The 26,692-nt window shown below is 36.3% G+C and overlaps 1 protein-coding gene across 1 annotated transcript in view; it reads left to right on the forward strand.

The window, feature by feature from the left end:
- Positions 1 to 26,692, forward strand: part of ADAM9 (ADAM metallopeptidase domain 9) — a 137,957-nt gene that overhangs the window by 64,950 nt on the left and 46,315 nt on the right. Inside the window, exons 12-15 of the mRNA XM_077849229.1 lie at positions 5,008 to 5,179; positions 12,924 to 13,016; positions 14,317 to 14,512; positions 20,085 to 20,190. Of these exons, the coding sequence (XP_077705355.1) occupies positions 5,008 to 5,179; positions 12,924 to 13,016; positions 14,317 to 14,512; positions 20,085 to 20,190 (567 nt within the window). The remainder of the gene's footprint in view (positions 1 to 5,007; positions 5,180 to 12,923; positions 13,017 to 14,316; positions 14,513 to 20,084; positions 20,191 to 26,692) is intronic.

The raw sequence follows: 26,692 nt of genomic DNA on the forward strand, positions 1-26,692 counted from the left end.
TGATCTAGCTGTGTTCAGGGATGCGGCAAGCTCAGAGCCCCTTACTACTCCACTACCTTAACTCCTCCCCCCTCTCTTCAATCTTGAGGACATTTATGTTGAATATAGAATTCTAGATTATCAGTTCTTTTCTCTCAGCATATTGGTATTATTCCATTTTCTTTTGGGGTCCATGTTCCTGCTGATGTCAGCTATCACTAAAATGTTATTCTATTGAAGTGGATTTATCTACTTATTCTTCACTATTTTCATAGTTTTAATTTCTTAGATTTTTTTTAAGGGTGTGTGTGTGTGTGAGAGTGTGTGTGTGTTTATTGAAGTTGTGGAAAGAAAACAGCATGCACACACACTGATACTCATTTAGGGTGTTGTTTTTTGAGTTTTAAAGTTTGAGATTTGATATTCTTCATAAATTGTGTTAAATTCTCAGCCATTATGTTTTCAGATGCTGCTTCTTTACATATTGTTTCTGTGCACAGTGTTTCTGTATATTTGCTATTCATATTCTGTGATTCTAGGTAACTATCTAAGACCTCACAACATCCAGCCTCCTACCTTTTCTTATATATTTTCTATAATTTTGTGTTTATTTCTGGGTAATTTCTTCTTATATCTTCCAGTTCACAGACCCTGTCTTTATCTGTATTTAGTCTGTTGTTAAACCTATCCATTGAATTCTTAATTTTGCTTATGTTTCATTTCCCGAATTTCTATCTGGTTCTTTTTTTCATACCTGCTATATGACTATGGTGGATTTTAGTTCCCTGCTGAAATTTTCAAGCTTGTTGTTTAATCTCTCTGACTATAGTAAGCAGGATTTTTTTGTTATTATTTGATAATTATAGTGTCTAGTGGTTTTATTGGATTGTATCTTTTTTTTATATCATAGTTTATTTTTGAGTGGCTTTTGGCATTTTGGGTCTTCATCTTATATTTTGGCAATATGTTGGTCAATGTATTTGAACAATTTTTGGTAAGAATAACTTGAGAAGAAGGATTATGTTATTTTTGGTGGTTTTAAATCTTTTTTCAAGGATAGATTTCCTACCTTTACTTCATATGCTAAATATTAATTGAATATTCATTATAAATTAGGCCCTTTTTTAGATGCAGGTGGTAGAGACATTTGATTTTTTTTCCCAGATAACTTAATCATTTGGAGGCCGTTCTGGTTAAAAAGTGGATAATCTAGCTTTGTAATATGATTTTTGTTAGTATTAAGGTATTTGGTGGGGGCTGGTAGTATTTTTCTCACATACCCCTCTTAGATTCCTGAAAGTGTGAGGTGCTCCTCCTGGGAGGTATGTTTCTGGAGAAATGGCTTTCTTAACCATGCCTCACAATGCCAGCTGGTTCAGAAAGCCTTTATAATCAAGGAACTCTATTTTTAAAAATATATATAATTAATTTATTTAGAGGGAGTGTGCAACAATGCCAGTGAGCAGGGGGACAGACAGAGGGATAGAAAGGGAGAATCTCAGGCAGATTCTGTACTGAGTATGGTGACTGATGCAGGGCTCAATCTCACAAAACCAAGAATTGGATGCTCTACTGACAAGCCACCCAGGTGCCCCAGGGCACTCTTTTAAAATATTCTAATTAATTACCACCATGTAGAGCTCTCTGTTAGGACATCCTACTCTTTGGCTGTGGGGATTAGGGTGGTAACAGTAGAACTGCATTCTGATTATTTCCATTTTTTTTTTAAGATTTTATTCATTTATTCATGAGAGACACAGAGAGAGAGAGAGAGAGAGAGAGAGAGAGAGAGAGAGAGGCAGGCAGAGACACAGGGAGAGGGAGAAGCAGGCTCCATGCAGGGAGCCCAATGTGGGACTCCATCCAGGGACTCCAGGATCACGCCCTGGGCCAAAGGCGGTGCCAAACCGCTGAGCCACCCAGGCTGCCCCTGTTCTGATTATTTCCAGACTACTCAGATAAGGAATGTTTTAAATGACAGTTGCTTTTTTTTTTTTTTTGGTCATATTCTAGCAGACTGTTTTCATCACTGTCAGTCATATCTATCCCCTTTTGATGCAGTTTTGGAAAACTTACTTAGGTGTGGGAAAAGAGATGAGGAGATGCTTAAATTAATATCCTAGTACCCAGAGGTGATATGTAAAGCATAAGAATATGCTGTTCAAGCCCATTAGGAGAAAGATCATCCTTATTACTGTAGGTGTCATCCAGGGATGACTAGGGGAAAAATATCTACATTGTACTCCCCAGAGCCTTACTGAAGAGCAATATGGGGATGTTTGTTACTATTGCCATCAGGTAAAAAGCACCAGAAATGCTTATGATTTTGTTAGTCCTTTTCAGTACTATAGTCCCATTGTGGTGAAACAGATTTTTTTATGGATTGCTTTAGGATCAAACATTTTAGATATTGTATCTATGAGAAAATGTATCCCAATTACTAACTAGGAAACTTAAAAAAAATAACCTGTTTAGAAGTGGTAGACTTTTTGTAGATTAGAATTAAGGACTCAAGTATAGAAATATACATGTGTCTGCACAATTTCTGTGGCTATTGGCTGAATAATGTATTCTTACAGAAAACATTATTGCATGTGTACTACATGGCAGCCAAGATACTTACCCTATTTAGATCAACAATAGAAAATAAAAAGCAGTAGCAAACCTCTGTTTAAATTGAAGTCTTTTACCCTTCCCAATAAGTAAATAAATAAAAAAAAATTGAAATCTCCTTTGTTTATCAGATAATTACTAGATACTCTGACTCTGACATTTTCTCCCAATGTCTGTTAGACTCAAACTTCCATTATCTCTCCTAGACCCACAGTCTTCTTCATGCCAGTTAATTGTGATTCCTTCTTGTAGCTCAGGACAAAAACTATTGGAGGAGTCTTCCTTGACTTTTCTTTTTTTTATTCACATTCTTCATCTTAAGGGCTGTTCTTTTAAAGCATGTAAATAATCCAAACACTTTTACTGTTTCAACTGCTGTCAGTTCATCATCATCATTTGAGTGGATTTCCCCTTGTATGTTCTCCCTGCTTAAAATAGCAACCATGGTGATCCTATTAAAGCACAAGTCAAATCATGTTACTCTGGCTCATCACTTTCCATTGTATCATCTCCTCACATTCCTCATTTCACTCAGTTAAAAGTCAGAGTCTTACAATGGCCTATTCTCACCTTTCTGACTGCATCTCTCATTACTCATTCCTTCACTGACTCACTCCACTCCAACCCCACTGGCTTCCTGATTGTTCCCTGCACATGCCAGCCAGGCTTTCACACTTGCTTTTCCTTCCCAGTGTGATGTTCTTTTCCCAGGTATCCAGTTCTGATTTGATTGTCACAGTGTTTGAAGTGCCTGTCCGGACTGTTACTGCTTCCTCCCCGCACCTGGGTCATCTGCTTCACCTTCTTACTTTTTTCCCCCATGGCACTCATCATCTTCTGTATACCTACTGAGTTTACTTACTATGTGTATAGTTTGTCTCATTCACTAGAATGCCATCTTTACAGGGATGAGGATTTTTGTGTGTTTTGTTCACTATTTTATCCCTTGCACAAAAGAAGAGTACCTTGCGCATAATAATGTTCAACAAATACTTGAATGAATGGCATTGTACAAAAGTACTCCTTCTCACAATATCATTAATAGAGAGTAGTGAGAAAAGAATACAGAAAAGAAGCCTTTTTGTCAGTAGGCTTGTGGTAGATATTTTCTTTCTATGTGAGTCAAAATATTGCCTTTGCTCATTTTTGTTTTTTGTTTTGATATAGACAATTGACCTTTCTTTGTCTGCTGGTCAATCTGTTAAAATCCTTCAAAACCCCACATTCAAAGACTTTTTTTTTTTTTGTCAGATAGTAGTCCATGGTACTAAAAAGTCTAGGCAGACTGCTTTCCATTCCCAAGAGCCAAGAGTCAGGACTATTTACTTCTCTGAAGAGTTTGGACCAGTTAGCAAAGAAGGTTGTAATATGTAAATCCAGAACACAAAGTCTCATAGGAAGGATCTGTTTCTTAGATTCCTTGGGTGTACAAAAGACCGAACATAGACAAGGATGCCTCCTCAATAACTATAATGCAACACAGTTTTCATTTCCGCTGCTACTCTTGGCACCACTGTTCAAGCTGATGAAAGATATTCTTTCAAGGCACCAAATACCCATGATAAAATTTTAATGGGACTTGGATTTCTCAAAGATCCTTGGTGTGTATATGTGGATGTATTTCTCTATGGTCTTCAAAAGTAAAAATAGGCAATGGGACTATCTGAATGTATTTTAGAGTTACTGAGTAAACCGATAACTAAAAGAACCCAACAACATGTAGAACAAATCAAAATTGCATTTGTATAGATCTCACATGGGTAGTTCAAGGTGGACAGTTTCTAGAAGCCCATCTAGCCTTCAGAGTATTAACCATGGTTCTCAGGAATTATTATAAGGCATTTAAACCTCAAACTGTAGCTGAAATTTTACACTGTGAATTTTGGTTATTGTGCATCCTCACTGGAATCCCCATTCACATTATTTTCACATAGCTCCCTGTGATAGTGAGGGGAACATAAGAATGTTATCCTGTAGAGTGAGAGAAGATTGGGGAAACATATAGCTAGTTTCAAATATATGAAGAACTTTTATTATAGAAGGTAAATAAAACAATTTTGGATAGGACTAGATAATTTCTAAGGTGCATTCTTAAGATTTTATTTATTAATGTAATTGGTATGTTTGGAAGATATTTTCATGGGGGTATAATATAACCAAATATATATAACCAATATATATACTCAATTATAATATATTATAAGCAAATAATTTATATCATTTAAAACTATGTAGTAACTGAAATAATGTACTATATTTATTAGAAGTAGATATTAATTCTCATTTCTCTCTATTTTTGGTAGTTTATTTTCTGCCATTTTAAATATTCACTTCTTGTTGGTTGAGGACATGACTTAAAATTCCAAAATGAATAATCACTATGACATAAGATCTTTTTCTTAATGTTTATTATAGAGGTTCCAGAAACTTTAGCAGTTGCAGTGCAGAGGACTTTGAGAAGTTAACTTTAAATAAAGGAGGAAACTGCCTTCTTAATATTCCAAAGCCTGATGAAGCCTATAGTGCTCCTTTCTGTGGTAATAAATTGGTGGATCCTGGGGAAGAGTGTGACTGTGGTACTCCAAAGGTCAGTTTAATTTTTGATTTTTGCTTTGTGAAATTACGTCAGGATTTGAAAAAAAAATAGAATAGCTTGCTTTGGGCAACTGGCATAGGAGTTAGTGAAACTTAGTGGCAAATGAGGATTGGTATTTTGCTTGTGGGGATATATTCCTGGGATTGGTCATCTCTTCCTTCCCAGAACATAACTAATGGTGTCATCTGTTTTGATGTCAAGGAAGACACCATGTTTATTCTTCTGTATTTTACTACCTTCTACTATTTCTGTTATGATTATTAGGTCATTTATTTACTTTAAAAACTAATCAGTTTTTCATTTGGCTCTTTATTTGTAAGCTTTCGTAGTTCTGTCACTACCATTGCAGAAATATTTATTCAGTTGGACTCATTTTAATAATAAATTGAAGCTGATCCATTTTCCAGAGCCTTCAGTAACAAAATTCTTGCTACGTAAATTAGCATTCCCCCTTTATTAACTTTCAGTGTTGTGCGTACTGACCTCTGGCTCATTAAACCTGTTATGCATACTTAGCGCCATAAGCCCATACCCATTTTTATTAGTATTGTCCTATACCTTAGCCATTTTCCTCTCAAAGTGGCCTATGTAAAAGTCCTTTCCTTCTTGGCCTTGTGTTAAATTTTGAAGAAATTTGTTGAGTTGTGTGTAAGCTTTACCATATTCTTAATGTTTTCCACAAGTACTACTTCTATATCTGACCCTGTCTGGTCAGATGACTTCACGCCCTAGAAAGACAGCATGTATTTTACGATGAACTTGCAACAGGTCTTCCCTGCACTGTTGCTGACTGCCAGGGACTTCTGCTAAATGTTTTACATAGTAAAATCCTCACAATAACCCTAAGAGATTGGTATTTTTCATATTCTTATTTCAAAAGAGGAAAATAAGGCCGTAACAAGATTGTGTTTAATGTCTAAAATAATGTACTGTTCAGGTGACCAAACTCTTCTTTCCAGGTATTCTCAGATCTTTCTCCTTTAAATATTATATATTTTTTTCTTTCTCATAACTGTTCACTTCACTACCAAATTTACTGAAATGGTCTATATTTGTATCTTGAACTTTCGCACTATAGAATTACTCTTCAAAAGAATACCACCAGGACACCTGGGTGGCTCAGTGGTTGAGTGTCTGCCTTGAGCAGGGTGTGGTCCTGGGGTCCTGGGATTGAGTCCCACATCAGGTTCCCCGCAGGGAGTCTGCTTCTCTCTCTGCCTGTGTCTCTCCCCCTCTCTTTGTGTCTCTTATGAATGAATAAGTAAAATCTTAAAAAAAAAAGGAGAAAACAACAAACAGAATACCACCTCCCTCTCAAATACAACAGATTTTTTCTTGGTATGTAAGTTTCAGATAGTAAGTACAAGAAAAATTCCCCTTTCATACCTTTATTTCCTCCATAAACTTTTAAACTTCCTTCTGCATTGGCAATCATTTTTATAAGTTTAGTGTGTTTCTATTTAGACTTTATACATTTATATACATGTATATAAAATGTATATTTGTAAATAGTTGGGTTTGTTTTAGGATTTTATTTTTTTTGCATATCAGACTTAATATGTTGTGTGCAGATAGTTGTTGTTTTTTTTTCTATTTATATATTTTGGAGATTTTTCCATATCATTACCTTATATAGACATAATCTTTTAGTCTGCTGATTAGTATTTCCATATAAGGATATACTAGTATTCCCATATAAGAATATACTATGATTTCTTGAGCCATACTCTCATTAATGGACATTTACTTATTGTAATTAATATTTTCTGTTACAAACAATACATCCTTATACACATCCCATGTATATATATATGCAGGAATGCAAGTATTTCTCTAAGATAATTACATACAGGTAGAATTACTGAGTTGAAGAGTATATGCTTTTAAATTTTATTAGAGGGATCCCTGGGTGGCGCAGCGGTTTAGCGCCTGCCTTTGGCCCAGGGTGCGATCCTGGAGACCCGAGATCGAATCCCACGTCGGGCTCCCGGTGCATGGAGCCTGCTTCTCCCTCTGCCTGTGTCTCTGCGCCTCTCTCTCTCTCTCTGTGTGTGACTATCATAAATAAATAAAAATTTAAAAAAAATTTTATTAGAGGCTATGAAATTTCCTACAAAAAGACTGTGTCAATTTGCACTTCTACCAATAGTGTATAGTGGCATTCGGTGCCCCCTATAGTACAGTCTTTCCAGCAAAGAATAATAAATGCTAGAGATACTGTTTCTTTCTTAAGATATTGTTTCGGTTTTTAATCTTTTTGCATGCTAAATAAACTACGTGCATATTTTTTTCTGTGAATTACCAATTTCTATCCCTTGTCAGTTTTTCTGTTGGGTTATTCATTCTTTTATTTTTTATGTTTTTTAAATGCTACCCTTTTTAAAAAAAGATTTTATTTATTTACTTGACACAGAGAGAGAGAGAGAGAGAGAGCACAAGCAGGAATGGCAGGTAGAGGGAGAGGGAGAAGCAGACTTCCTGTTGAGCAAGGCACTTGATGTGGGGCTTGATCCCAGGACCCTAGGATCATGACCTGAGCCAAAGGCAGATGCTTAACCGACTGAGCCACCCAGGCATTCTTTTAAATTGATTTTTAGCAGCTAATGTATTGTGGGCAAAGTCCTTTGTTTTGTATATGTTTTAATATTTTTCCTCTATCGTTAGCTTACCATTTAGCTTTTAAAAATTAATTAACTTTGTCTTTTAGGGCAGTTTTAGGGTCACAGGAAAGTTGAATGGAAAGTACTGAGAGTTCCCATATACCACCACACACAACCTCCTGTAGTATCCCCATACTGCAGCATAATGGGACATTTGTTACAGTCGGTGACTACATTGACACATCATTATCACCCAAAGTTTACCTTAGGGTTCACTCTTTTCTTCCCCCAGTCTATGCTTTTTAATTATAATTTTAATTCATTTCCATTTTGTGTTCTATTAAATTTTTTCCAGTTTACAATTTTTCTTCTCTTTTGATTTCTTTTTCTGTTCACTATTTATTTTTTAAGTTTCTATTTAAATTCCAGTTAATATACATGTAATGTTAGTTTCAGGTTTATAATATAGTGATTCAACACTTCCATACATCATCCTGTGCTCATCGTACTAAGCACACTCCTTAATCCCCATCACCTATTTATCCCATCTCCATCTACCTCCCCTCTGGGATCAGTTTGTTATCTACAGTTAAGTCTGTTTCTCGGTTTGCCTTAGGATTCACTCTTGACGTTTAGCTTTCAATAGGATGTATTTTATTATATTGAAATTTGAAATTTAAATGCAGGAAATTTATCAATTTTTTTCCTTTAGATTTTTCTGAATTTTGTATTTTGACTAGGCTTGTAGTACCCTTATTTCAAGATTGTCATCATAACCCCTTCCATAATTAGCATTTTTATAATTGAAAATTTTTATATTAGCTCTTTGAGGAGGGTCATGTGGAATAAGTTAGGGCATTAATTTTTATCCACTAATGATCAGTTGTTGTAAGACCTTTTTAAATTGTACATTTATCATAAATAAAATTCCTGTGTACATAGTTTATTTCCTCCTTCTTTAATCTTTTATGAAGCCATATGTCTTACACAGTGTTTTTGAAAACAGTTTAGCAGCTTTATTGAAGTATAATTGATATACTGTTAAGGAAACCAAACTTGGACTTAGATAACGAAAGACTTTGTTCAGAATAAAGACTATTGTAATAGGAAGAATGCTCTGATCTCAGAATCTGAAAGCATCTCACAGTCAAATACGGAAAGGTTTTTCTTTTAAAGGGTCAGGGTGGGGCTCCCTGGGTGCCTCATGGGCTCCCTGGGTGGCTCAGCAGTTTGGTGCCTGCCTTTGGCCCAGGGCATGATCCTGGAGTCCTGGGATCGAGTCCCATATCGGGCTCCCTGCATGGAGCCTGCGTCTCCCTCTGCCTATGTTTCTGCCCACCCCCCCATGTCTCTCATGAATAAATAAATAAAATCTTAAAAAAAAAATAAAAGGTCAGGGTGGGGGCAAGCAGAATCTTTAAGAGGAAGCTGGATAAGCAAGGGGAAATGACCAGTGAGGTCTGATATAAAAGTGTTCTGCTGTGGTCAGCTGATTTCCAGGAGAAGCTGATGGGAACTGGGGAGGTGACAAGCTCCACTTTTTCTATATGGACGAGCAGAGCTCAGGGGCCTGTAGGAGAGGGAGAAGCTTTATTAAAAAATTTAAAAAGAATAAGAGCAAAGAATAAGAAAAGGACAATTGTAAGCACTTGGTCAAAAATAAGCTGCATATATTTAAAGCATACAAGTTGATACATTTTGACACATGTATACTTGTGTGAAACCATCATCAGGATCAAGATAACAAACACATCATTATCCCAAAAAGTTCTTTATAACTCTTGGTAATCCCTTCTTTCCATCCCTTCTTGTTCTCCAATCCTCATCCAATCATGGATTTCCTTTCTGGTCATACTTTTCTGTACGTTTCCTAGAATTTCATGTAAATGGAATGACTTTTTTTGTCTAGCTTCATTCCCTCAGCATAATTATTTTGAGATTCATCCATTTTGCTACAGTGTCAGTAGCTCATTTTTTAAATTGCTATTTATCATTGAGTAGTATGGATATGGTACAGTTGGTTTACCTTTTCATCTGTTCATGTAAATTTGGCTGTTTCCAGTGTTTGGCTATCAACACATAAAGCTGCTGTATGTGAATACTTGCAGTCAAGTCTTCATATGGACTCATGTTTTCATTTCTCTTGGGTAAATATCTAGGAGTAAAATGACTGGGTCATATGTTAGGTGGATAACTTTTCAAGAAGTTTTCAAACTGTTTTTCAAAGTGTTTGTACCATTTTACATTCACACTGTCAGTGTATGAGAGTTCTAGTTCTTTTACATCCTTGGGGATACTTCATATGGTTGGTCAGTTCAGTTTAGCTATTCTTTTGAAGTGTGTAGTGGTACCTCACTAATGTTTTAATTTGCATTTCCTTAGTGATCAGTGATGTTGAGCATGTTTTCAGGTGCTTATTTGCCATCTGTATATCTTTTTTGATGACATCTCTGTTCACCTTTTTTCCCTAGTTTGAAAATTGTGTGGTTTTCTTACTGAGTTTTGAGAGTACTTCATATATTCTGGGTCTAATCAGATACGTGATTTGCAGATATTTTCTCCCAGTCTGTAGCTCATCTTTAATTTCCTTAACAATCTTTTTTGAAAACTAGAAGCTTTACATTTTAAATAAAGCCCATTTTATCAACTTATGCTTATAGGGGCTATGCATTTTTGATGTTATATCTCAGGAATCTTTGTCTAATCTAAGGTTGCAAAGGTTTTCTCCTAGAAGCCTTCTAATTCTAGGGTTTAGTCCATTTAGGACTATGATCCATTTTGACTTAATTCTTTTGTATGGTACAATATTTAAATTAAAGTTCATTTATTTTAAATTTTTTGTTAAAAATAATTATAAACTGATGGGAATTTGCTTTTTTGCAAGTTTTCAAACAGTACAAAGAGCCCCATGCGTTTTCACCATTTCCCCCAAAGGTGACATCATATGTAGTAGCTGTCATGCAGTATAAAAACCAGGACACTGATGTTGATGCATTAACTAGATCACAGACTTTATTCAGCTTTCACCATTTTTAACTGCATTTGTGTATGTGTGATGTGTAATTTTTTCCCATTTATTGATTTTGTAAGCACCACCTCCATTAACACAGAGAACTATTCTATTGTCACACAAAGAAACTCCCTGCTGCTACTTCTTTGTATTTGCACCCACCCTCAACTCTAGCCCTGATTCCTTCCTCTGGCTACTTCTAATCTGTCTTCTCTCTGTAATGTTGTCATTTCAATAATGTTATATAAATGGAATCATAAAATAAATACTCTTTTGAGACTGACTTTTTTTCCACTAAGTATAATGCCTTTAAGGTCAATCTAAGTTGTTACATGCATTAACATTTCATTTCTTCTTATGAGTATTGTTCCATTGGATGTATTTTACTGTGGAGAACTTGGAATAATGTTTACCACCAGCCCAGAGGTCCTGCCTGGAGTTTGTTTAACTGTTGTTTGACCATGCAGAGTTTGCTTAATCATTTGCCCATTAGAGGACATTTGGATTTTTTCCTAACATTTTGCTATTAGAAATAAAGATGCTACGAATTATATTCCATATTTATCATCAAAGAATTAGAGAAAAATATGGTCTTCATGATCAAAGTGTAAAAATTTAGAGAGAAATGTAAATTATAATAAAGAACCAAATAAAGAACTTACAGAACTAAAAAAGTCCAATAAATGGAAAGTTTTACTGGCTAGAATTAATAACAGTCTAATATGGCAGAAAAGAGTCAATGAACATGAAGCTGATCAAAAGAAATAATCCAAACTAAAGAAAAAATAGAAATGATTAAAGAAAAATGAACAGAGCATCAGGAACATGTAGGAGATATCAAATAGTTTAATGTAACTGTTCGTGAAATCTTAGGAGACTGAGGATGAAAGAAAAAAAAATGACTGAAAACCCCCCTAATTTAGGGATAAACATTGACTTATAATTTCAAAACACCAAAGTAAATCTACACCAGAATCATGACAAAGAAAATTTATGTAGGTATACTCTAATCAAAGTGCTGGGAAAAGAGAAAATAATGAAAGAAGCCAATAGAAAACAAGAGAACAAAGATATTAGTGGCAGCTGATTTTTCCCTGAAACAATAAGGGGGCAGAAAACAATAGAACGGCATATTTACAGTTCTCAGTGGCAGAAACTGTCAACCTAGAATTCCATAGTAGGACAGATATTCTTCAAAAATTAAAGCTTATTTCCTCGCCACTCCTTCTTCTCCTCCTCCTTCTATCCCCTGTCTTATTCTTTCTCCCTCCTTCTGCTTCCCTCTCAAACAATTCAGACCTGAACATGGAGGAAGTGTCCCTTTAGGTGTCAGGTTGTGGGGTTTGGTAGGGGACAATGAGGAGCCATGGAGGCTCAAAGTGGAGTGAGAGAAGCCAGGCAAGATAGAAAGAATGTCCACATAAGGTGAAGACGCACCCATTAGGCAAGTCAGACATTGAGCATGAAGGGAAATGTATCTGTGGATCTTTACTTCCCAGTGATGATTAAACTGTTATGACTGAATGTATCCTCCTTCCCCAAATTTCTGTGTTGAAGCCCTCGCCCTGAGGATAGCTGTAGATGTGGCCTCTAAGTAAGTAATTAAGGTTAATGAGGTCAAAAGGATGGGATCTTGATCTGACAGGGTTAGTGTTCTTATGAGAAGAGACCCAGGAGAGCTTGCTTACTCTCTCTCTGTCAGAACATTTGCACCAAAGATGGGCCATGTGAGCACACAGTGAGAAAGCAGCTGTCTGCAAGCTAGGAAGAAAGTCTTAGCCAAAAGCCAAATTGACTGGAACTTTGAGTTTGGTCCTCTAGCCTGCAGAACTGAGATAATATATTTCAGTTGTTGAAACTACCAGTTCATAGTATCTTGTTATGGCAATTCAAGCCAACAAAGATGCATTGTCTGTATGGTTTCCTTCCTTTGAAAGATGTTGACCTTTAAATAGTTGTAGCTGAAGAGTCACTGATACCTTCCGAAGGATAGTAAGTGATTTTCCAGAGAGTAACTGCTAGAGGCTGGTTAGAAAGAAGATTTTAGATCTAGGATAAGACTTTGATTAATGAAAATTGATGACAATGACTTCTTTCTTTATTGACAGTCATTTTCTCTTCACAGGAGTGTGAATCGGACCCTTGTTGTGAAGGAACTACTTGTAAACTTAAATCATCTGCCGAATGTGCATATGGTGACTGCTGTAAAGACTGTTGGGTAAGGAATTCCTCCCTATTTGGAAAAAAGTAGAAAAAGGAAAAACATATATATATTAAAATTTGTGTTTTCTCATCTATAAGAAATTTTATGAAAAATTTTATGCCACTTGTTTGCAAGTTTGAAGTACATTCTTTTATAACAAGTAGTCTTGGGAGACTTTTTTCCTAAGGAGAAACATTTCTTTTTCTTTCTGATTTTGAAAGTAATTTGGGGCAGCTGGATGGCTTGGCTGGTTGGGTGTCTGACTCTTGATCTCAGCTCATGTCTTGATCTCAGGGTCATGAGTTCAAGCCCTGTGTTGGACTCCATGCTAAGCATGGAGTCTACTTTAAAAAAAATCTATGTTTTTATAAATAATTCAAAAATATCAAAGTATAGAAAGTACACAGTGAAAGATGCTATATCATTTTACTCTCCTCAGGTAGCCATTGTTGATAATTTGTTAACTTTACGTAATTTTCTATACACATGTGAATGTGTCTGTATATGTGTATATATAAGCATGTTAACACACATATGCTTATTTTACTACCTGCTTTTTTTTCAATAAGATACCATAGACTTTTATCTATCCATAGAGTTATACATGGTTATATAGTTAGTACTGCTTTGTGTGGCTATACCATCCTTTATTGAGTCAACTAATGATGGATATTTAGGTTGCTTCTAATTTTTGTTTAGAAGTGGAATTGTTGGAACAGAGTATGTATCTTAAAAATTTTGATACATTTTAATGTATTTTTCACCAATGTGCCAACCTATACTTCTACTGGCAGTGTAATCAAATGCTTGCTGTGCCAATATTAGTTGCTAGCAAGGGTTATAATCCTGGTTAGTCTGATTGGTAAAAAGTGCTTTTTTTTTTTTTTTTTTTTAAGATTTTTTTACTCATTTAAGAGAGTGAGCATGAGCAGGGGGCAGGGGCAGATGGAGAGGGGGAAGCAGATTCCCCACTGAGCAGGGAACCCAATGCAGGACCAGGACCCTGAGATCATAACCTGAGTTGAAGGCAGATGCTTAACCAACTGAGCCACTCAAGTGCCCTAGGTGTAAAGTGCTTTTCAAAATTTAATTTATATTTCTTTTGGTTATCAGTGAGGTTATATTTTTTCATTTTCCATATTTCATGACTTTTATAAGCTTCCTATTGTTGGCCTTTGTTCATATTTCTATTGGGTTATCTAATCTTTTGTTGTTATTAGAACTTTTTATGGATCTAAATACTGTGGCTTCAAATTTGATTAGTTTGTGGAGATTGTCCTGATATTCCTGTTTAATTTGAATCTTATTACCCTAGTTCCTTCCAGGAGGTACTTTGTGCCGAGGAAAAACCAACGAATGTGATGTTCCAGAATATTGCAATGGTTCTTCTCAGTTCTGTCAGCCAGATGTTTTTATTCAGAATGGATATCCTTGCCAGAATAATAAGGCCTATTGTTACAATGGCATGTGCCAATATTATGATGCTCAGTGTCAAGTCATTTTTGGCTCAAGTAAGACATTTTAATTATAATTGATTGCTTTGATTTGATTTGATTTTGTGCTTCAGTTTTTGTTAAAAATGGAAAGAAAACGTTATTGATAAAATTGAAGTTCACCTGTTCTCTCTCCTGTCTTACCTCCCTACTTCCTTCTTCATGAGCAGTCCTGCTTATGAATTTGGCATGTGCAAATTTAGTTGATAATTTTTGCTTTTACTCTCTTTCTTTTTATCACCTTTCTATTCTATGTATATAAACAAAATAAATAAATATACATTTACTTAGTATCATCTTCTAGTTTTAATTTCATATGAATAGTATAGGTATATACATATGGGTCTGCTATTTTCATTGCTTGCTCAAAATGTTTTTGAGGCATTTGATTACAATATCAGTATCTTAATACATTTAGGTCACAGTACATTAGAGTATTACATTATGTAAATAGAATCCATTCTCATACTGATGGATTCTTAGGATGTTTAAAAGTTTTTCCTGTTTTCTCCATTTAAAGTTTTCATTTTTATCAAAGTTATATGTACATGTAGATTAAAGAGCCAAATTTTTAAATAAGGTTTTATGAAAAAGTGTACTCCTACCTAATAACCCCATCCCTTGGGGCAACCACTTTTCACTTTTTCTGGCTGGTTATTCTGTTACTTGCTTCAGGTCTTTAGATAATCTCTTATTAATGCCATTTTATGATTTTTCCATTCTAGGTATTAACCACTAATTTCTCACTATGGAAGATGAGAATTTACAATTCTTTTCCTCTTTCAACTTTTGTCAACTCCCATTATATTCTTGATCTTTTTCCATTCTACATCCTTTAATATGGATTAATTATTATGATTTTAGTTAAAGCACTGTGGATTGTTGTGATACTGTGATTTATAATTAGGAAAACATATTTGATCTTCCTCCAGTTCTTGGCATCAAGCTTCTAAAACCCTTGGAATTTCCTAAGTGATAAGAGCTATCAATGTGTCTTCTGTTATGTTAATGAAGTGGCATTTGGAAAGCTCCTAGGTAACCCAAGGATGGGCGCTGGTTGCCCAGGGAATCAACCAGTGTCTTTAGAAGGTTGGAACTTTCAGTTCCCTGACCTTCCCTAGGGAGGGAAGAGGGGTGAGAGATAGTTAATCACTAATGGCCTAGGTTTTAATGAACCACACCTATGTAATGAAGCCTCCATTAACAAGCCAAAAGGATAGGGTTCTGAGAGTTTCCAGCTTGGTGAACCAAATGGATATGGATATTCTGGGAAAGGGCTGAATTCAGAGAGGGTATGAAATTTTCGAGCCCCTTTCCTCATACCTTGCCCTATGCATCTCTTCCATCTGGCTGTTTCTGAGTTATATCATTTTAGAATAAATCAGTAATGTTGTAAGTAAAATGTTTCTCTGAGTTCTGTGAGCTACTCTAGCAAATTAACTGAATCCAGGAAGTGAGTTGTAGAAACCTCTGATCTATATGTGATCACAAATACATTCATAACAAAAAGGAAGAAATATTCATGACAATTAAAGTCCTAGTTTCTATAACCAGTCCTGTGGTCATAGCTGGTAGTTTTAACAACCTTCCTCATTATCCATTCTGTATATCCTTTGTCTTCAGCAAGCACCACAGTTAGTCTTGGCTTTTTACCTGTGGAGTGACCCAAACCTTCATTCTTAAAGGCTCTGGGCTATCCAGCCTGGATTGGGTTTCTTTAGTTTTCCATTGGCTTTAATCACAGGGGATAGCAATACTAAGAGTCACCCTAAGGGATCTCCTGTATTCTACTCATATTCTTCTTTACCTCCCTTGTGCAGTAGTGGTCTAGTTTCCTCATGATAGTCAAGATCGGTAACCCCAGCCAACACAGTAACTCTCTTTTTCGCCTGTTCATTCAGAGGTATGAGGAGTATAAAATGTCTGGGTGGTAGACTTAACTTCTAGTTCAGTAGAATCATTGTTGTGTCTCCTGATGGAAGCACTCCTCTCTGGAACTAAGAACTCTAGGCTAGCAGGAACATAAGGTTGTAGGGACAAGAAGCAAAATTTTTGCTAGAGGGCCACTGGGAGAAGTAGTGGTGCCACTTCCACTTATACTTCATGATTCCTGGAGCAATGGGGCTGGATATAACAACTTATCCTTAACTTTTGAAGGGAAATCTAGTTATGTCCCACTCCATGGGCCCCCTGATAATTTGACTGAGGCAGAAGACTCCTGAATTTTTCTCAGCTTTCCTTTCCACCTCTGACATGCTTTGTTGTCTTACCAATTAGTCCCCAGTATGGCTATGTCTTGCACATTAGGTTCAATTAGGATAATGTCATCAATGTAATGGGCCAGAGTATATCTTGTGGAAGGAAAAGTTGACCAGCATCCCTGCAGACTAAATTACGATGTAGGGCTGGAGGGTTGCTCTACCTCTGAGAGAGGACAGTGAAGGCATATTGCTGGTCTTGCCAGCTGATAGCAAACTGCTTCTGGTGGTCCTTATTGACCAGGGTGGAAAAAACAGTATCTGCCAGTTCAGCAGCTGCATACCAGGTACCAGGAGGTACGGGGATTTGCTCAAGCAATAGAACCACAGTAGCTACAGCAGCAATTACATATCCCCTTAGGATAACCCACTGTTGTTGTCTAGGATCTGTCTGTCTTCTGCACAGGCCAATTAGCTTAGTCAAACTGGACTATCAGTCGTTGAGGGTGACATTGATCTCTGCAGTGCTTCCTGGATTGTGGTATTTATTGCTTTTGGTTTACTATTTTCCTAGGTAGTGGCAGTTCTCATGGCTTCCACTTGGCCTTTCCTGCCATGGTAGCCCTGACTCCACAGGTCAGGGAGCCAGTGTGGGGATTCTGCTAGCAGCCAATTGTGTTTGTTCCAGTCCCGCATTCTGGAACTGGGGAAGAAAGTAAGGGATGAGTTCGGGGTCCTACTGGGCCCTCTGTGAGTGAGGTGGACTTAGCTGAAGCTCCATTGATCACCTGACCTCTGTAGCTCCCTATTCTGACAGGTAGGCCACCGTGATGTTTTGGGTCTCCTGGATTCAGTGCCAGTTCAGAGCTGATGTTCAGTAGTTCCTGAAAGGTCTGATTTTTCTTTTCCACGGTGCCTAGTTATCATGGTAAAAGGCCATAGGTCCGGTTGGGGAAGGACGGGAGAATGAGAGTATAAATTTGTGGCAGTGTATCAGGGTTCTACCTGAAGGAGACGTGTCCTGTCCTTCATTTAAGAGTTTCTGGGTCTGTAATATGGCTCAAGTTTGGGAATTGATTGAGGGCCCATGTCACCCTTTTTTTCATTTGACCTAGAACTTTTCTGCGTATACAGATGTAGCAAGAATGTTCTGGTAAGCTTCCTCTCTTTTTATTTCTAGGAGCACCATGATCAACTAACCAGTGCCATTGGTCTGTGCAAGTCAGATTTTTCTGATTGCTCTTTTGACTTTTCTATTTGTTAGTACAACAGGAAAATCAAGTTGCTGTACTACAGGAGTTTTGGTGAAAACCCATAGAGAGTTTGCATTGAAGCATGGCAGCACCTTTTGTCAGCTTTATTTTGATTACACACTGATGCTAGCTGTCCCTGCAGTGATAGTCTACATTGTATTCCATTTTATGTTTCATTCCTTGGATTCAAGTGATTAAGGTTCTCAAGGTAAAGGTTGCTTTCAGCACAATGAAGCAGATTGCTTTGTTTGATAATTTTTTTTTTTAATTTTTTTTTTAATTTTTTTTTTTTTATTTATTTATGATAGGCACACAGTGAGAGAGAGAGAGAGAGAGAGAGAGGCAGAGACACAAGGCAGAGGGAGAAGCAGGCTCCATGCACTGGGAGCCTGACGTGGGATTCGATCCCAGATCTCCAGGATCGCGCCCTGGGCCAAAGGCAGGCGCTAAACCGCTGCGCCACCCAGGGATCCCGCTTTGTTTGATAATTGACAGTGATGGGTTTATGCCCAAACCATACTGAGATCTTATTTTCCTACTTCTGTTTCTTTCTTGAGCCAGTAGGGAGAGGAACATCACGTTCAATCGAGCAGAGTAAGTGAGCACCAGATGTTTGTTGAGGATTGTCTTTTAAGACAACAGAGAATTACTAACAGGAACTTTCCTGTTTCTCTCCAGAGAGGTACTGGTAAACTATACCCATTATTTATCAGGGTGTGGAACACTTAGTAGGGAATAATATATATTTAATGAAGAAAAGAAGGGAAGAGGAAGGGAGGAAGAAAAAATGGAAAGGAAAGAAGGACCCTAATCTGCTGTTTTTATTTTTGTTTCTCTCAGGAAGATCAGTCATGAGTACTATGTTACATTTCTCGGATGCTAGAGTTGTTGACTTTGCCCGGACTTCCTTTGTCTCTAGTTTTGATCTCTAGTTCTTTTATACCCCTTATCCTATGGTGGGTCAGGAAGTGATTGAGTGAAGAGGCTCTGTCAATCCTGATCCATTTTGCAAAAATAGGCAGGTTATCGCAGACTGAAAAATAATTACAGATTCATTTTAAGGAGGTAAATACTGTTATTTAGTAAAGATGTGTAGGACTAAGGGAACTACAGTTATTTTGCTTTGTAGAGATTACCTGGAAGTTTAGAGCTCCTTCTGTTCTGTAGAAGGGCCCTGCAAGGGATGTTTGTCCCGGGCAGGTATTTTGCATTCCCTTTCCATGTTGTGTGGTCCTCTGCGTCTTTCTTGTGCCAACTTCTTTTACCTCACGTCCATTTTCTTTTAAACAAAACATAGCAGTAGACGTGTAAGTGAAGGTGAGTGAATTCCTTTCTTTAACACAAAGTGCTGGCATTTTGGTTTAAAAATATTTACAAGTAGAACTTTTTTCAGAATATGTAATTTGTGGGCAAATTGAACATGAAGTGATTAAAACATATGTAACATAAGAAAGCAAGAATAGTTTGCTACCTTGTCAGCTGTCATGGCTGTGTGCCTATCTATCTTGTTGGTGGGGGCATCTAAATTTAGCATCTATATATGGTAAATAAAAAAAATCAATAGTAATAGCGAGCAGTGTTTTCACCAGCCCTTTCCAGCTTGATTTTTTTAAAGAGATTTTATTTATTTATTCATGAGAGACACAGAGAGAGAGGCAGAGACACAGGCAGAGGGAGAAGCAGGTTCCCTGTGAAGCCTGATGCAGGACTTGATCTCAGAACCCCAGGATCATGACCTGAGTCAAAGGCAGATGCTCAACCACTGAGCCACCCGAGGTGCCCCTCCAGCATAATCTAATGAAGTGGCAAATATATGTTTTGAGAGTAGTGAGAAGGGATATGCTTAGAACACCACCAGACTATACAATGCCTTTCCATTTATTTATAATTTCATCTTGTTTAATGACATTTCTTTTAATGACTTTTCTTTGAGTCCAGGCTAGCTTTTAAATATAATCTAAGCTTTACTTTTACATCTTGTTGTGAAGTATAAAAGTGGAACAATAAAGTTTTTTCCTTGTGGCTTGAAAATCTTTAGAAGGTAATGTGGCAGTTGATCCAGGGTATGGGTTGTCCTAGGGAATACTTTTATTTTTGACTTAAATTGCCATACTTTTTTTTTTTTTTTTAATGTTACAGAAGCCAAGGCTGCCCCAAGAGATTGTTTCATTGATGTGAATTCTAAAGGTGACAGATTTGGCAATTGTGGTTTCTCTGGCAATGAATACAAGAAGTGTGCCACTGGGTAAGTGGAGGCAAGGTTGTAAAGGAATGTGAAAGATTGTAAGACCAGTCATTTCTAGTATCTTTTATAACTCCTTGTGACTGCTGGCTTTCTCCCCCTTAAATACTGAACTTTTCATACTTAAAGTTGTATAGCATAAGGCTTTAGAGAAACTCTGAAAAGAACTAGTAAAATAAGTCGTCCCTTTTGATGTTAACAGTCTAAAATCTAGTAGATTTTAGAATCCTTTTTTTCTTATTCTACAATTCTACCTCAAATAAAGTCTTCCTCTTCTATTTTTTTAATTAAAAGATGATGCTAATGTGTAGATAAAGGTACCTGCAAAATTTATTCTGGGTGTTATGTTCTTCTTGCTCATAATTTTAAAATGACAAATTAAAACCTTTTTTTGTTTCTATAATATTTGTTTATGGTAAAAATTAATAATTATTAAAAAAGTATAAATGAGAAAAAAATCCATCCATAAACTCATTCAGCATATATTTACTAGTTTCACTGTGTTTCTTCCCCCTTTTTAGTTTCTTTGCACTATAGGTATACACACTGATATTTTGTGTCATTCGAATGATTCTGTAATACTGTGTATCTCTTGTGCTCTACCACCTACTCTGCCAGTTAGTCTAAGCAAGTGTAGTGAAACATGTTTTCTCAGAATAAATAACAACAGTGATCTCCATGTTGCTAAATCCAACTTTCATTTTTAGGTCTTCATGCTACTGGATCTTTCAGTAGCATTCAACTATGTTGACCATTTTGTCCTTGAAGAAAGAAAGCTCTTTCCTTGGCTTCTGTATGAAAATTTTTTCTAGTATTCTTTTCTGTGTTTCTAGTTGCTCTTTTAATGTGTTTATTTGTAGGCTTATCTTTCTCTACTTAGCCATGCAATGCTGTGAGACACCAGCTATGTGGGCCTGCGTGTGGTCCTCTGCCCCTCTACACATTCTGTTCCTTCTGGCTGGCACATTGTCTCCACTCCTCCAGATCTCAGTTTCAAAGACTTCCTCAACTTTCTTAGCAGAGCCAGAGAGCCTTCTTGTAGGTATTCTTACTGCTGTGTGCTTTTGTTAGCTAACTTATTGTATCTAATTCTTGTTATTAAAATAAGGTATATCTCACAGAATATTCAGAATTTACCTTTCTTGATATATAAAACAGAATAGATAGAGGGAAAATTAAAAAACCAAGAAAGTATATTAAAAGAGGATATGAATGTGACTTTTGATACCTATCTTGAGTAATTTAAAAAGTAGTTGTAGATATAAGTTCTCTTGCATTCACATAGCACTTTTGGGGAAGTCAGACTATTTTATTCTTAATAAATGTTTAGTATATTTAAATTCCATGGGAAGGTTTTAGCCCAAACCACTGCCCTAGTAAGAACGATAAAAATTATATAGTATCTTAGAATAAGATAGATAGTTTAAGGGATAATTTTCCAGGTAGAAAGAAAATCGAATACAAAGTCAGTTATAAGCAGAGAATTTTCATGATTCTTTTATGGTGTTTAGGAAAGACACAGGAGGGCTCTGTCCTACACTTTGGGGGAGATTTAGACCCATTTTGGTTAACATAATCTGAATTAAAATGAGAAAAGTAGGAACGTGAATGTTGAAGGAAGGATAAACTGGTTAAAAGATTACGTGCTGCTTGAATTTGATAGTTTTTTTATTGTTCACTTCATAGTATTTTAAAATTTATATTGTGATTTCTCCTGTGGCTCTTGGGTTATTGAAAGTATATTATTTAATTTCCAGATATTTGGGAGTATTCTGGTTATCTGGTTGTTTTTGGTTTCTAGTTTAATTCCATTGAGTTCTCAATGGAAACTTTAATTCTTTTTTTTTTTTTTTTTAAGATTTTATTTATTTATTCATGAGAGACACACAGAGAGAGGCAGAGACATAGGCAGAGAGAAGCAGGCTCCATGCAGGGAGCCCAGTGTGGGACTTGATCCTGGGACTCCGGGATCATGCCCTGGGAAGAAGGCAGATGCTCAACTGCTGAGCCATCCAGGCATCCCAGGAAACTTTAATTCTTTTCAGTTTCTTGAGATGTGAATCATGGTCCAGCATATGTCCTGTTTTGGTAAATATCCATGTACAAGTGAAAAAAAGTGTTCTATAGTTATTGGATTATGTTATTCTGTAAGTGTCAAAGTAACAGTTTTATTCAAATTTCCTATATCTTTGGGTTGTATGTGTGTGTTTTATGTTGGTCCTTACATTTCTGAGAGAAGTATGTTAAAATCTTGAGCTATGATTATAAAGTCATCTATTTTTATTTTTAGTTCTATGATTTCTTTTTGCTGTATATCATTTGAATTTGTGTTATTAAGTGCTTAAGTTACTAGGTGCATTCACATTTAGGATTGTTATGTCTCCCAAATGAATTGACTCTTTTAGTGTTCCCAGATTTTTTTCTTTATCTTTGGAATATTATTTTCTAGCATTTTTCACAGTTTTACTCTTTATGTGACTATTTGGTGGTCAACATTCATCGGTAAACTATTATAAAATTTAGTGACATGTTTTATCTTCTGTGTTTAGCATAATATTTGGCACATAAAAGTACCTATTAAATATTTGTTGAATTGAATGCAGGAAAAGATGATATACCCAGTGGGATTGAATGAACTGAGCTAAAACCTTTGGATAAGTGGAGACTTGGAGAGCTTATTGGACATACCTGATCCTGTCTTTAGCCTGGTTCTGTTTCCATGTTTGCCAAGTATCTTAATGAAATGATAGAAACTATACTTACTTAGAAAACTTACAAATTACTGGGAGGCTGATTTGAAAAACACTTTATGATAGTAATATAGTACTAATATAGTCATTAGAAATATACATCTGAAGTTAGACTCTGGGTTTAAATACTGCTTCACCCACCAGATCTCTGAGGCTTTGGATGAGTTGCCTCACTTTTCTTTTCTTTCTTTCTTCTTTCTTCTTCTTCCTTTTTTTTTTTTTACATCTGTACCTCATTTTTCTATAAAATGGGGATAATAATAGTACCTGCTTCCAGTTGTTTTGAATGTGTTGATGGGTGTTATAGTACTAAGAGCACCTGGTTCATTATACAACTCATCATGGTTGTCATCATTGCTATCTTTATAATCATCCTCACAGAAAATGTATAAACTCTAGAAAAATCTAAGAAAAATTACATGTATGGTCCTACTACCCAGAGATATTTCCTTAAATATTTGTTATATTTCCTTCTTATGTGTATGTATGTACATTTATAGAAATACATTTGTCCCTCATACAGGTATGCACATACATATATGTGGACTCAGAGACCCACATCTGTGTGTGAAAACAAAATTGCATAGTATGGTTTATCTTATTTTATAAATCTATGTTTACTTTTCACTGTATTAAGAGTGTTTACAGGATGTATCCAACTTCTTTTAATAATTTTCTTATTTTAGAAATTCAAGTTGTTTCTAGTAATTTTCTATTTTAGGTAGGATTGTGACGTATACAACTTTAGTGTTTGTTTATATTTCTCTGATAATTTCTTACTAGATTTTTCTAAAAAAATATGGACAAGTTTTAAGGCTCCTTGTGACTACTTCCAAATTGACTTCCAAAACATTTAGCTGATTCATCTTTCCATTGTCCCTTCACCAATGCGGATTGTTATCTTAAAAAATATAGTTGACCTTTGAACAACATGGGGATTAAAGGTGCCGACTTTCCACGCAGTGAAAAATTCACTTTAACTTTCGACTCCCCCAAAACTTTACTACTAATAGTGTACTATTGACAAGAAACCTTACAGCATAGATTAACATATATTTTCTGTTATATGTATTGAGTATTATAATCTTACAATAAAGGGAGGTAGAGAAAAGAAAATGTTATTAAGAAAATCAAAAGGAACTTTTGCATCTGTGTTCATCAGGGATATTGGTCTATAATTCTCCTTTTTGGTGGGGTCTTTGTGTGGTTTTGGAATTAAGGTGATGATGGCCTCATAAAATGAGTTTTGAAGTATTCCATCCCTTTCTATCCTTCAGAACGGCTTTAGTAGAATAGGTCAGTTCTTCTTTAAATGTTTGATAGAATTCCCCTGGGAAGCCATCTGGCCCTTAAAACATCTGGCCCTGGACTTTTGTGTCTTGGGAGGTTTTTGATGACTACTTCCATGTCCTCCCTGGTTATTGGCCCGTTCAGGTTTTCTATTTCTTCCTATTCCAGTTTTGGTAATTTGTGGTTTTCCAGAAATGCATCCATTTCTTCTAGATTGCCTAATTTATTGGCGTATAGCTGTTCATAATATGTTTTAAAAATCGTTTGTATTTCCTTGGTATTGGTGGTGATCTCTCCTTTTTCATTCCTGATTTTATTAATTTGAGTGTTTTCTCTTTTGTTTTTAATTAGGCTAGCTAATGGTTTATCTATCTTATTAATTCTTTCAAAGAATCAACTCCTGGTTTTGTTGATCTGTTCTACAGTTCTTCTAGTCTCTGTTTCATTGAGTTCTGCTTAAATATTTATGATCGCTCTTCTTCTGGTTGGTATAGATTTTATTTGCTATTCTTTTTCCAGTTCCTGTAGGTGCAAGGTTAGCTTGTGTATTTGAGTTTTTTCCAAATTTTTGAGGGATGCTTGTAGCCAGTAGGATCCAACAGTACATTAAAAAGATTATACACCCTGACCAAGTGGGATTTATCCCCAGGATGCAAGGTTGGTTCAACACTAGTAAAACAATCAAATGTGATAGATCACATCAACAAGAGAAAAAATAAGAACCATATGATCCTCTCAATTTGACAAAATACAGCATCCATTCCTGATCAAAACTCTTCAGAGTGTAGGGATAGAGGGAACATTCCTCAGCATCTTAAAAGCTGTCTATGAAAAGCCCACAGCAAATATCATTCTCAATGGGGGAAACACTGGGAACCTTTCCCCTAAGATCAGCAACACAATTGGGTTGTCCACTCTCACCACTGCTATTCAACATAGTACTAGAAGTCCTAGCCTCAGCAATCAGACAACAAAAAGAAATAAAAGGCATTCAAATTGCCCATAAAGTAGTCAAACTCTCCCTCTTTGCAGATGGCATGATACTGTACATAGAAAACCCAAAAAACTCTACCCCAAAATTGCTAGAACTCATACAGCAATTCAGCAATGTGGCAGAATACGAAATCAATGCCCAGAAATCAGTGGCATTTCTATACACTAACAATGAGACTGAAGAAAGAGAAATTAAGGAGTCAGTCCCATTTACAATTGCACCCAAAAGCATAAGACACCTAGGAATAAACCTAACCAAAGAGGTGAAGGATCTATACCCTAAAAACTACAAAACACTTCTGAGAGAAATTGAGGAAGATACAAAGAGATGGAAAAATATTCCATGCTCGTGGATTGGAAGAATTAATATTGTGAAAATGTCGATGCTACCTAGGGCAATTTACACATTCAATGCAATCCCTATCAAAATACCATGGACTTTCTTCAGAGAGTTGGAACAAATCATCTTAAGATTTGTGTGGAATCAGAAAGGACCCCGATTAGCCAGGGGAATATTGAAAGAGAAAACCATAGCTGGGGGCATCACAATGCCGGATTTCAGGTTGTACTACAAAGCTGTGGTCATCAAGACAATATGGTACTGGCACAAAAACAGACACATAGATCAATGGAACAGAATAGGGAACCCAGAAATGGGCCCTCAACTCTATGGTCAACTAATATTTGACAAGGCAGGAAAGACTATCCACTGGGAAAAGGACAGTCTCTTCAATAGATGGTGCTGGGAAAATTGGACAGCCATGTGCAGAAGAATGAAACTGGACCATTCTCTTACACCATATACAAAGATAAACTCAAAATGGTTGAAAGATCTAAATGTGAGACAGGAATCCATCAATATCCTAGAGAACACAGGAACACCCTTTTGAACTTGGCCACAGCAACTTCCTGCAAGATGAATCCGTGAAGACAAGGGAAACAAAAGCAAAAATGAATTATTGAGACTTCATCAAGATAAAAAGCTTTCACACAGCAAAAGAAACGGTCAACAAAACTAAAAGACAGCCTACAGAATGGGAGAAGATATTTGCAAATGACATATCCATTAAAGAGCTAGTATCCAAGATCTGTAAAGAACTTATTAAACTCAACACCCAAGAAACAATCCAATCCTGAAATGGGTAAAAGACATGAACAGAAATTTCACCAAAGAAGACATAGACATGGCCAAGAAGCACATGAGAAAATGCTCCACATCACTTGGCATCAGGGAAATCAAAATCAAAAGCACAATGAGATACCACCTCACACCAGTGAGGATGGTGAAAATTAACAAGAGAAGAAACAACAAATGTTGGAGAGGATGTGGAGAAAGGGGAACCCTCTTGCACTGTTGGTGGGAATGTGAACTGGTACAGCCACTCTGGAAAACTGTATGGAGTTTCCTAAAAAGAGTTAAAAATAGAGCTACCTTACAACCCAGCAATTGCACTACTGGGTATTTACCCCAG

This window comes from Canis aureus, chromosome 15 (assembly GCF_053574225.1).
Source record: "Canis aureus isolate CA01 chromosome 15, VMU_Caureus_v.1.0, whole genome shotgun sequence".
NCBI lineage: Eukaryota > Metazoa > Chordata > Mammalia > Carnivora > Canidae > Canis > Canis aureus.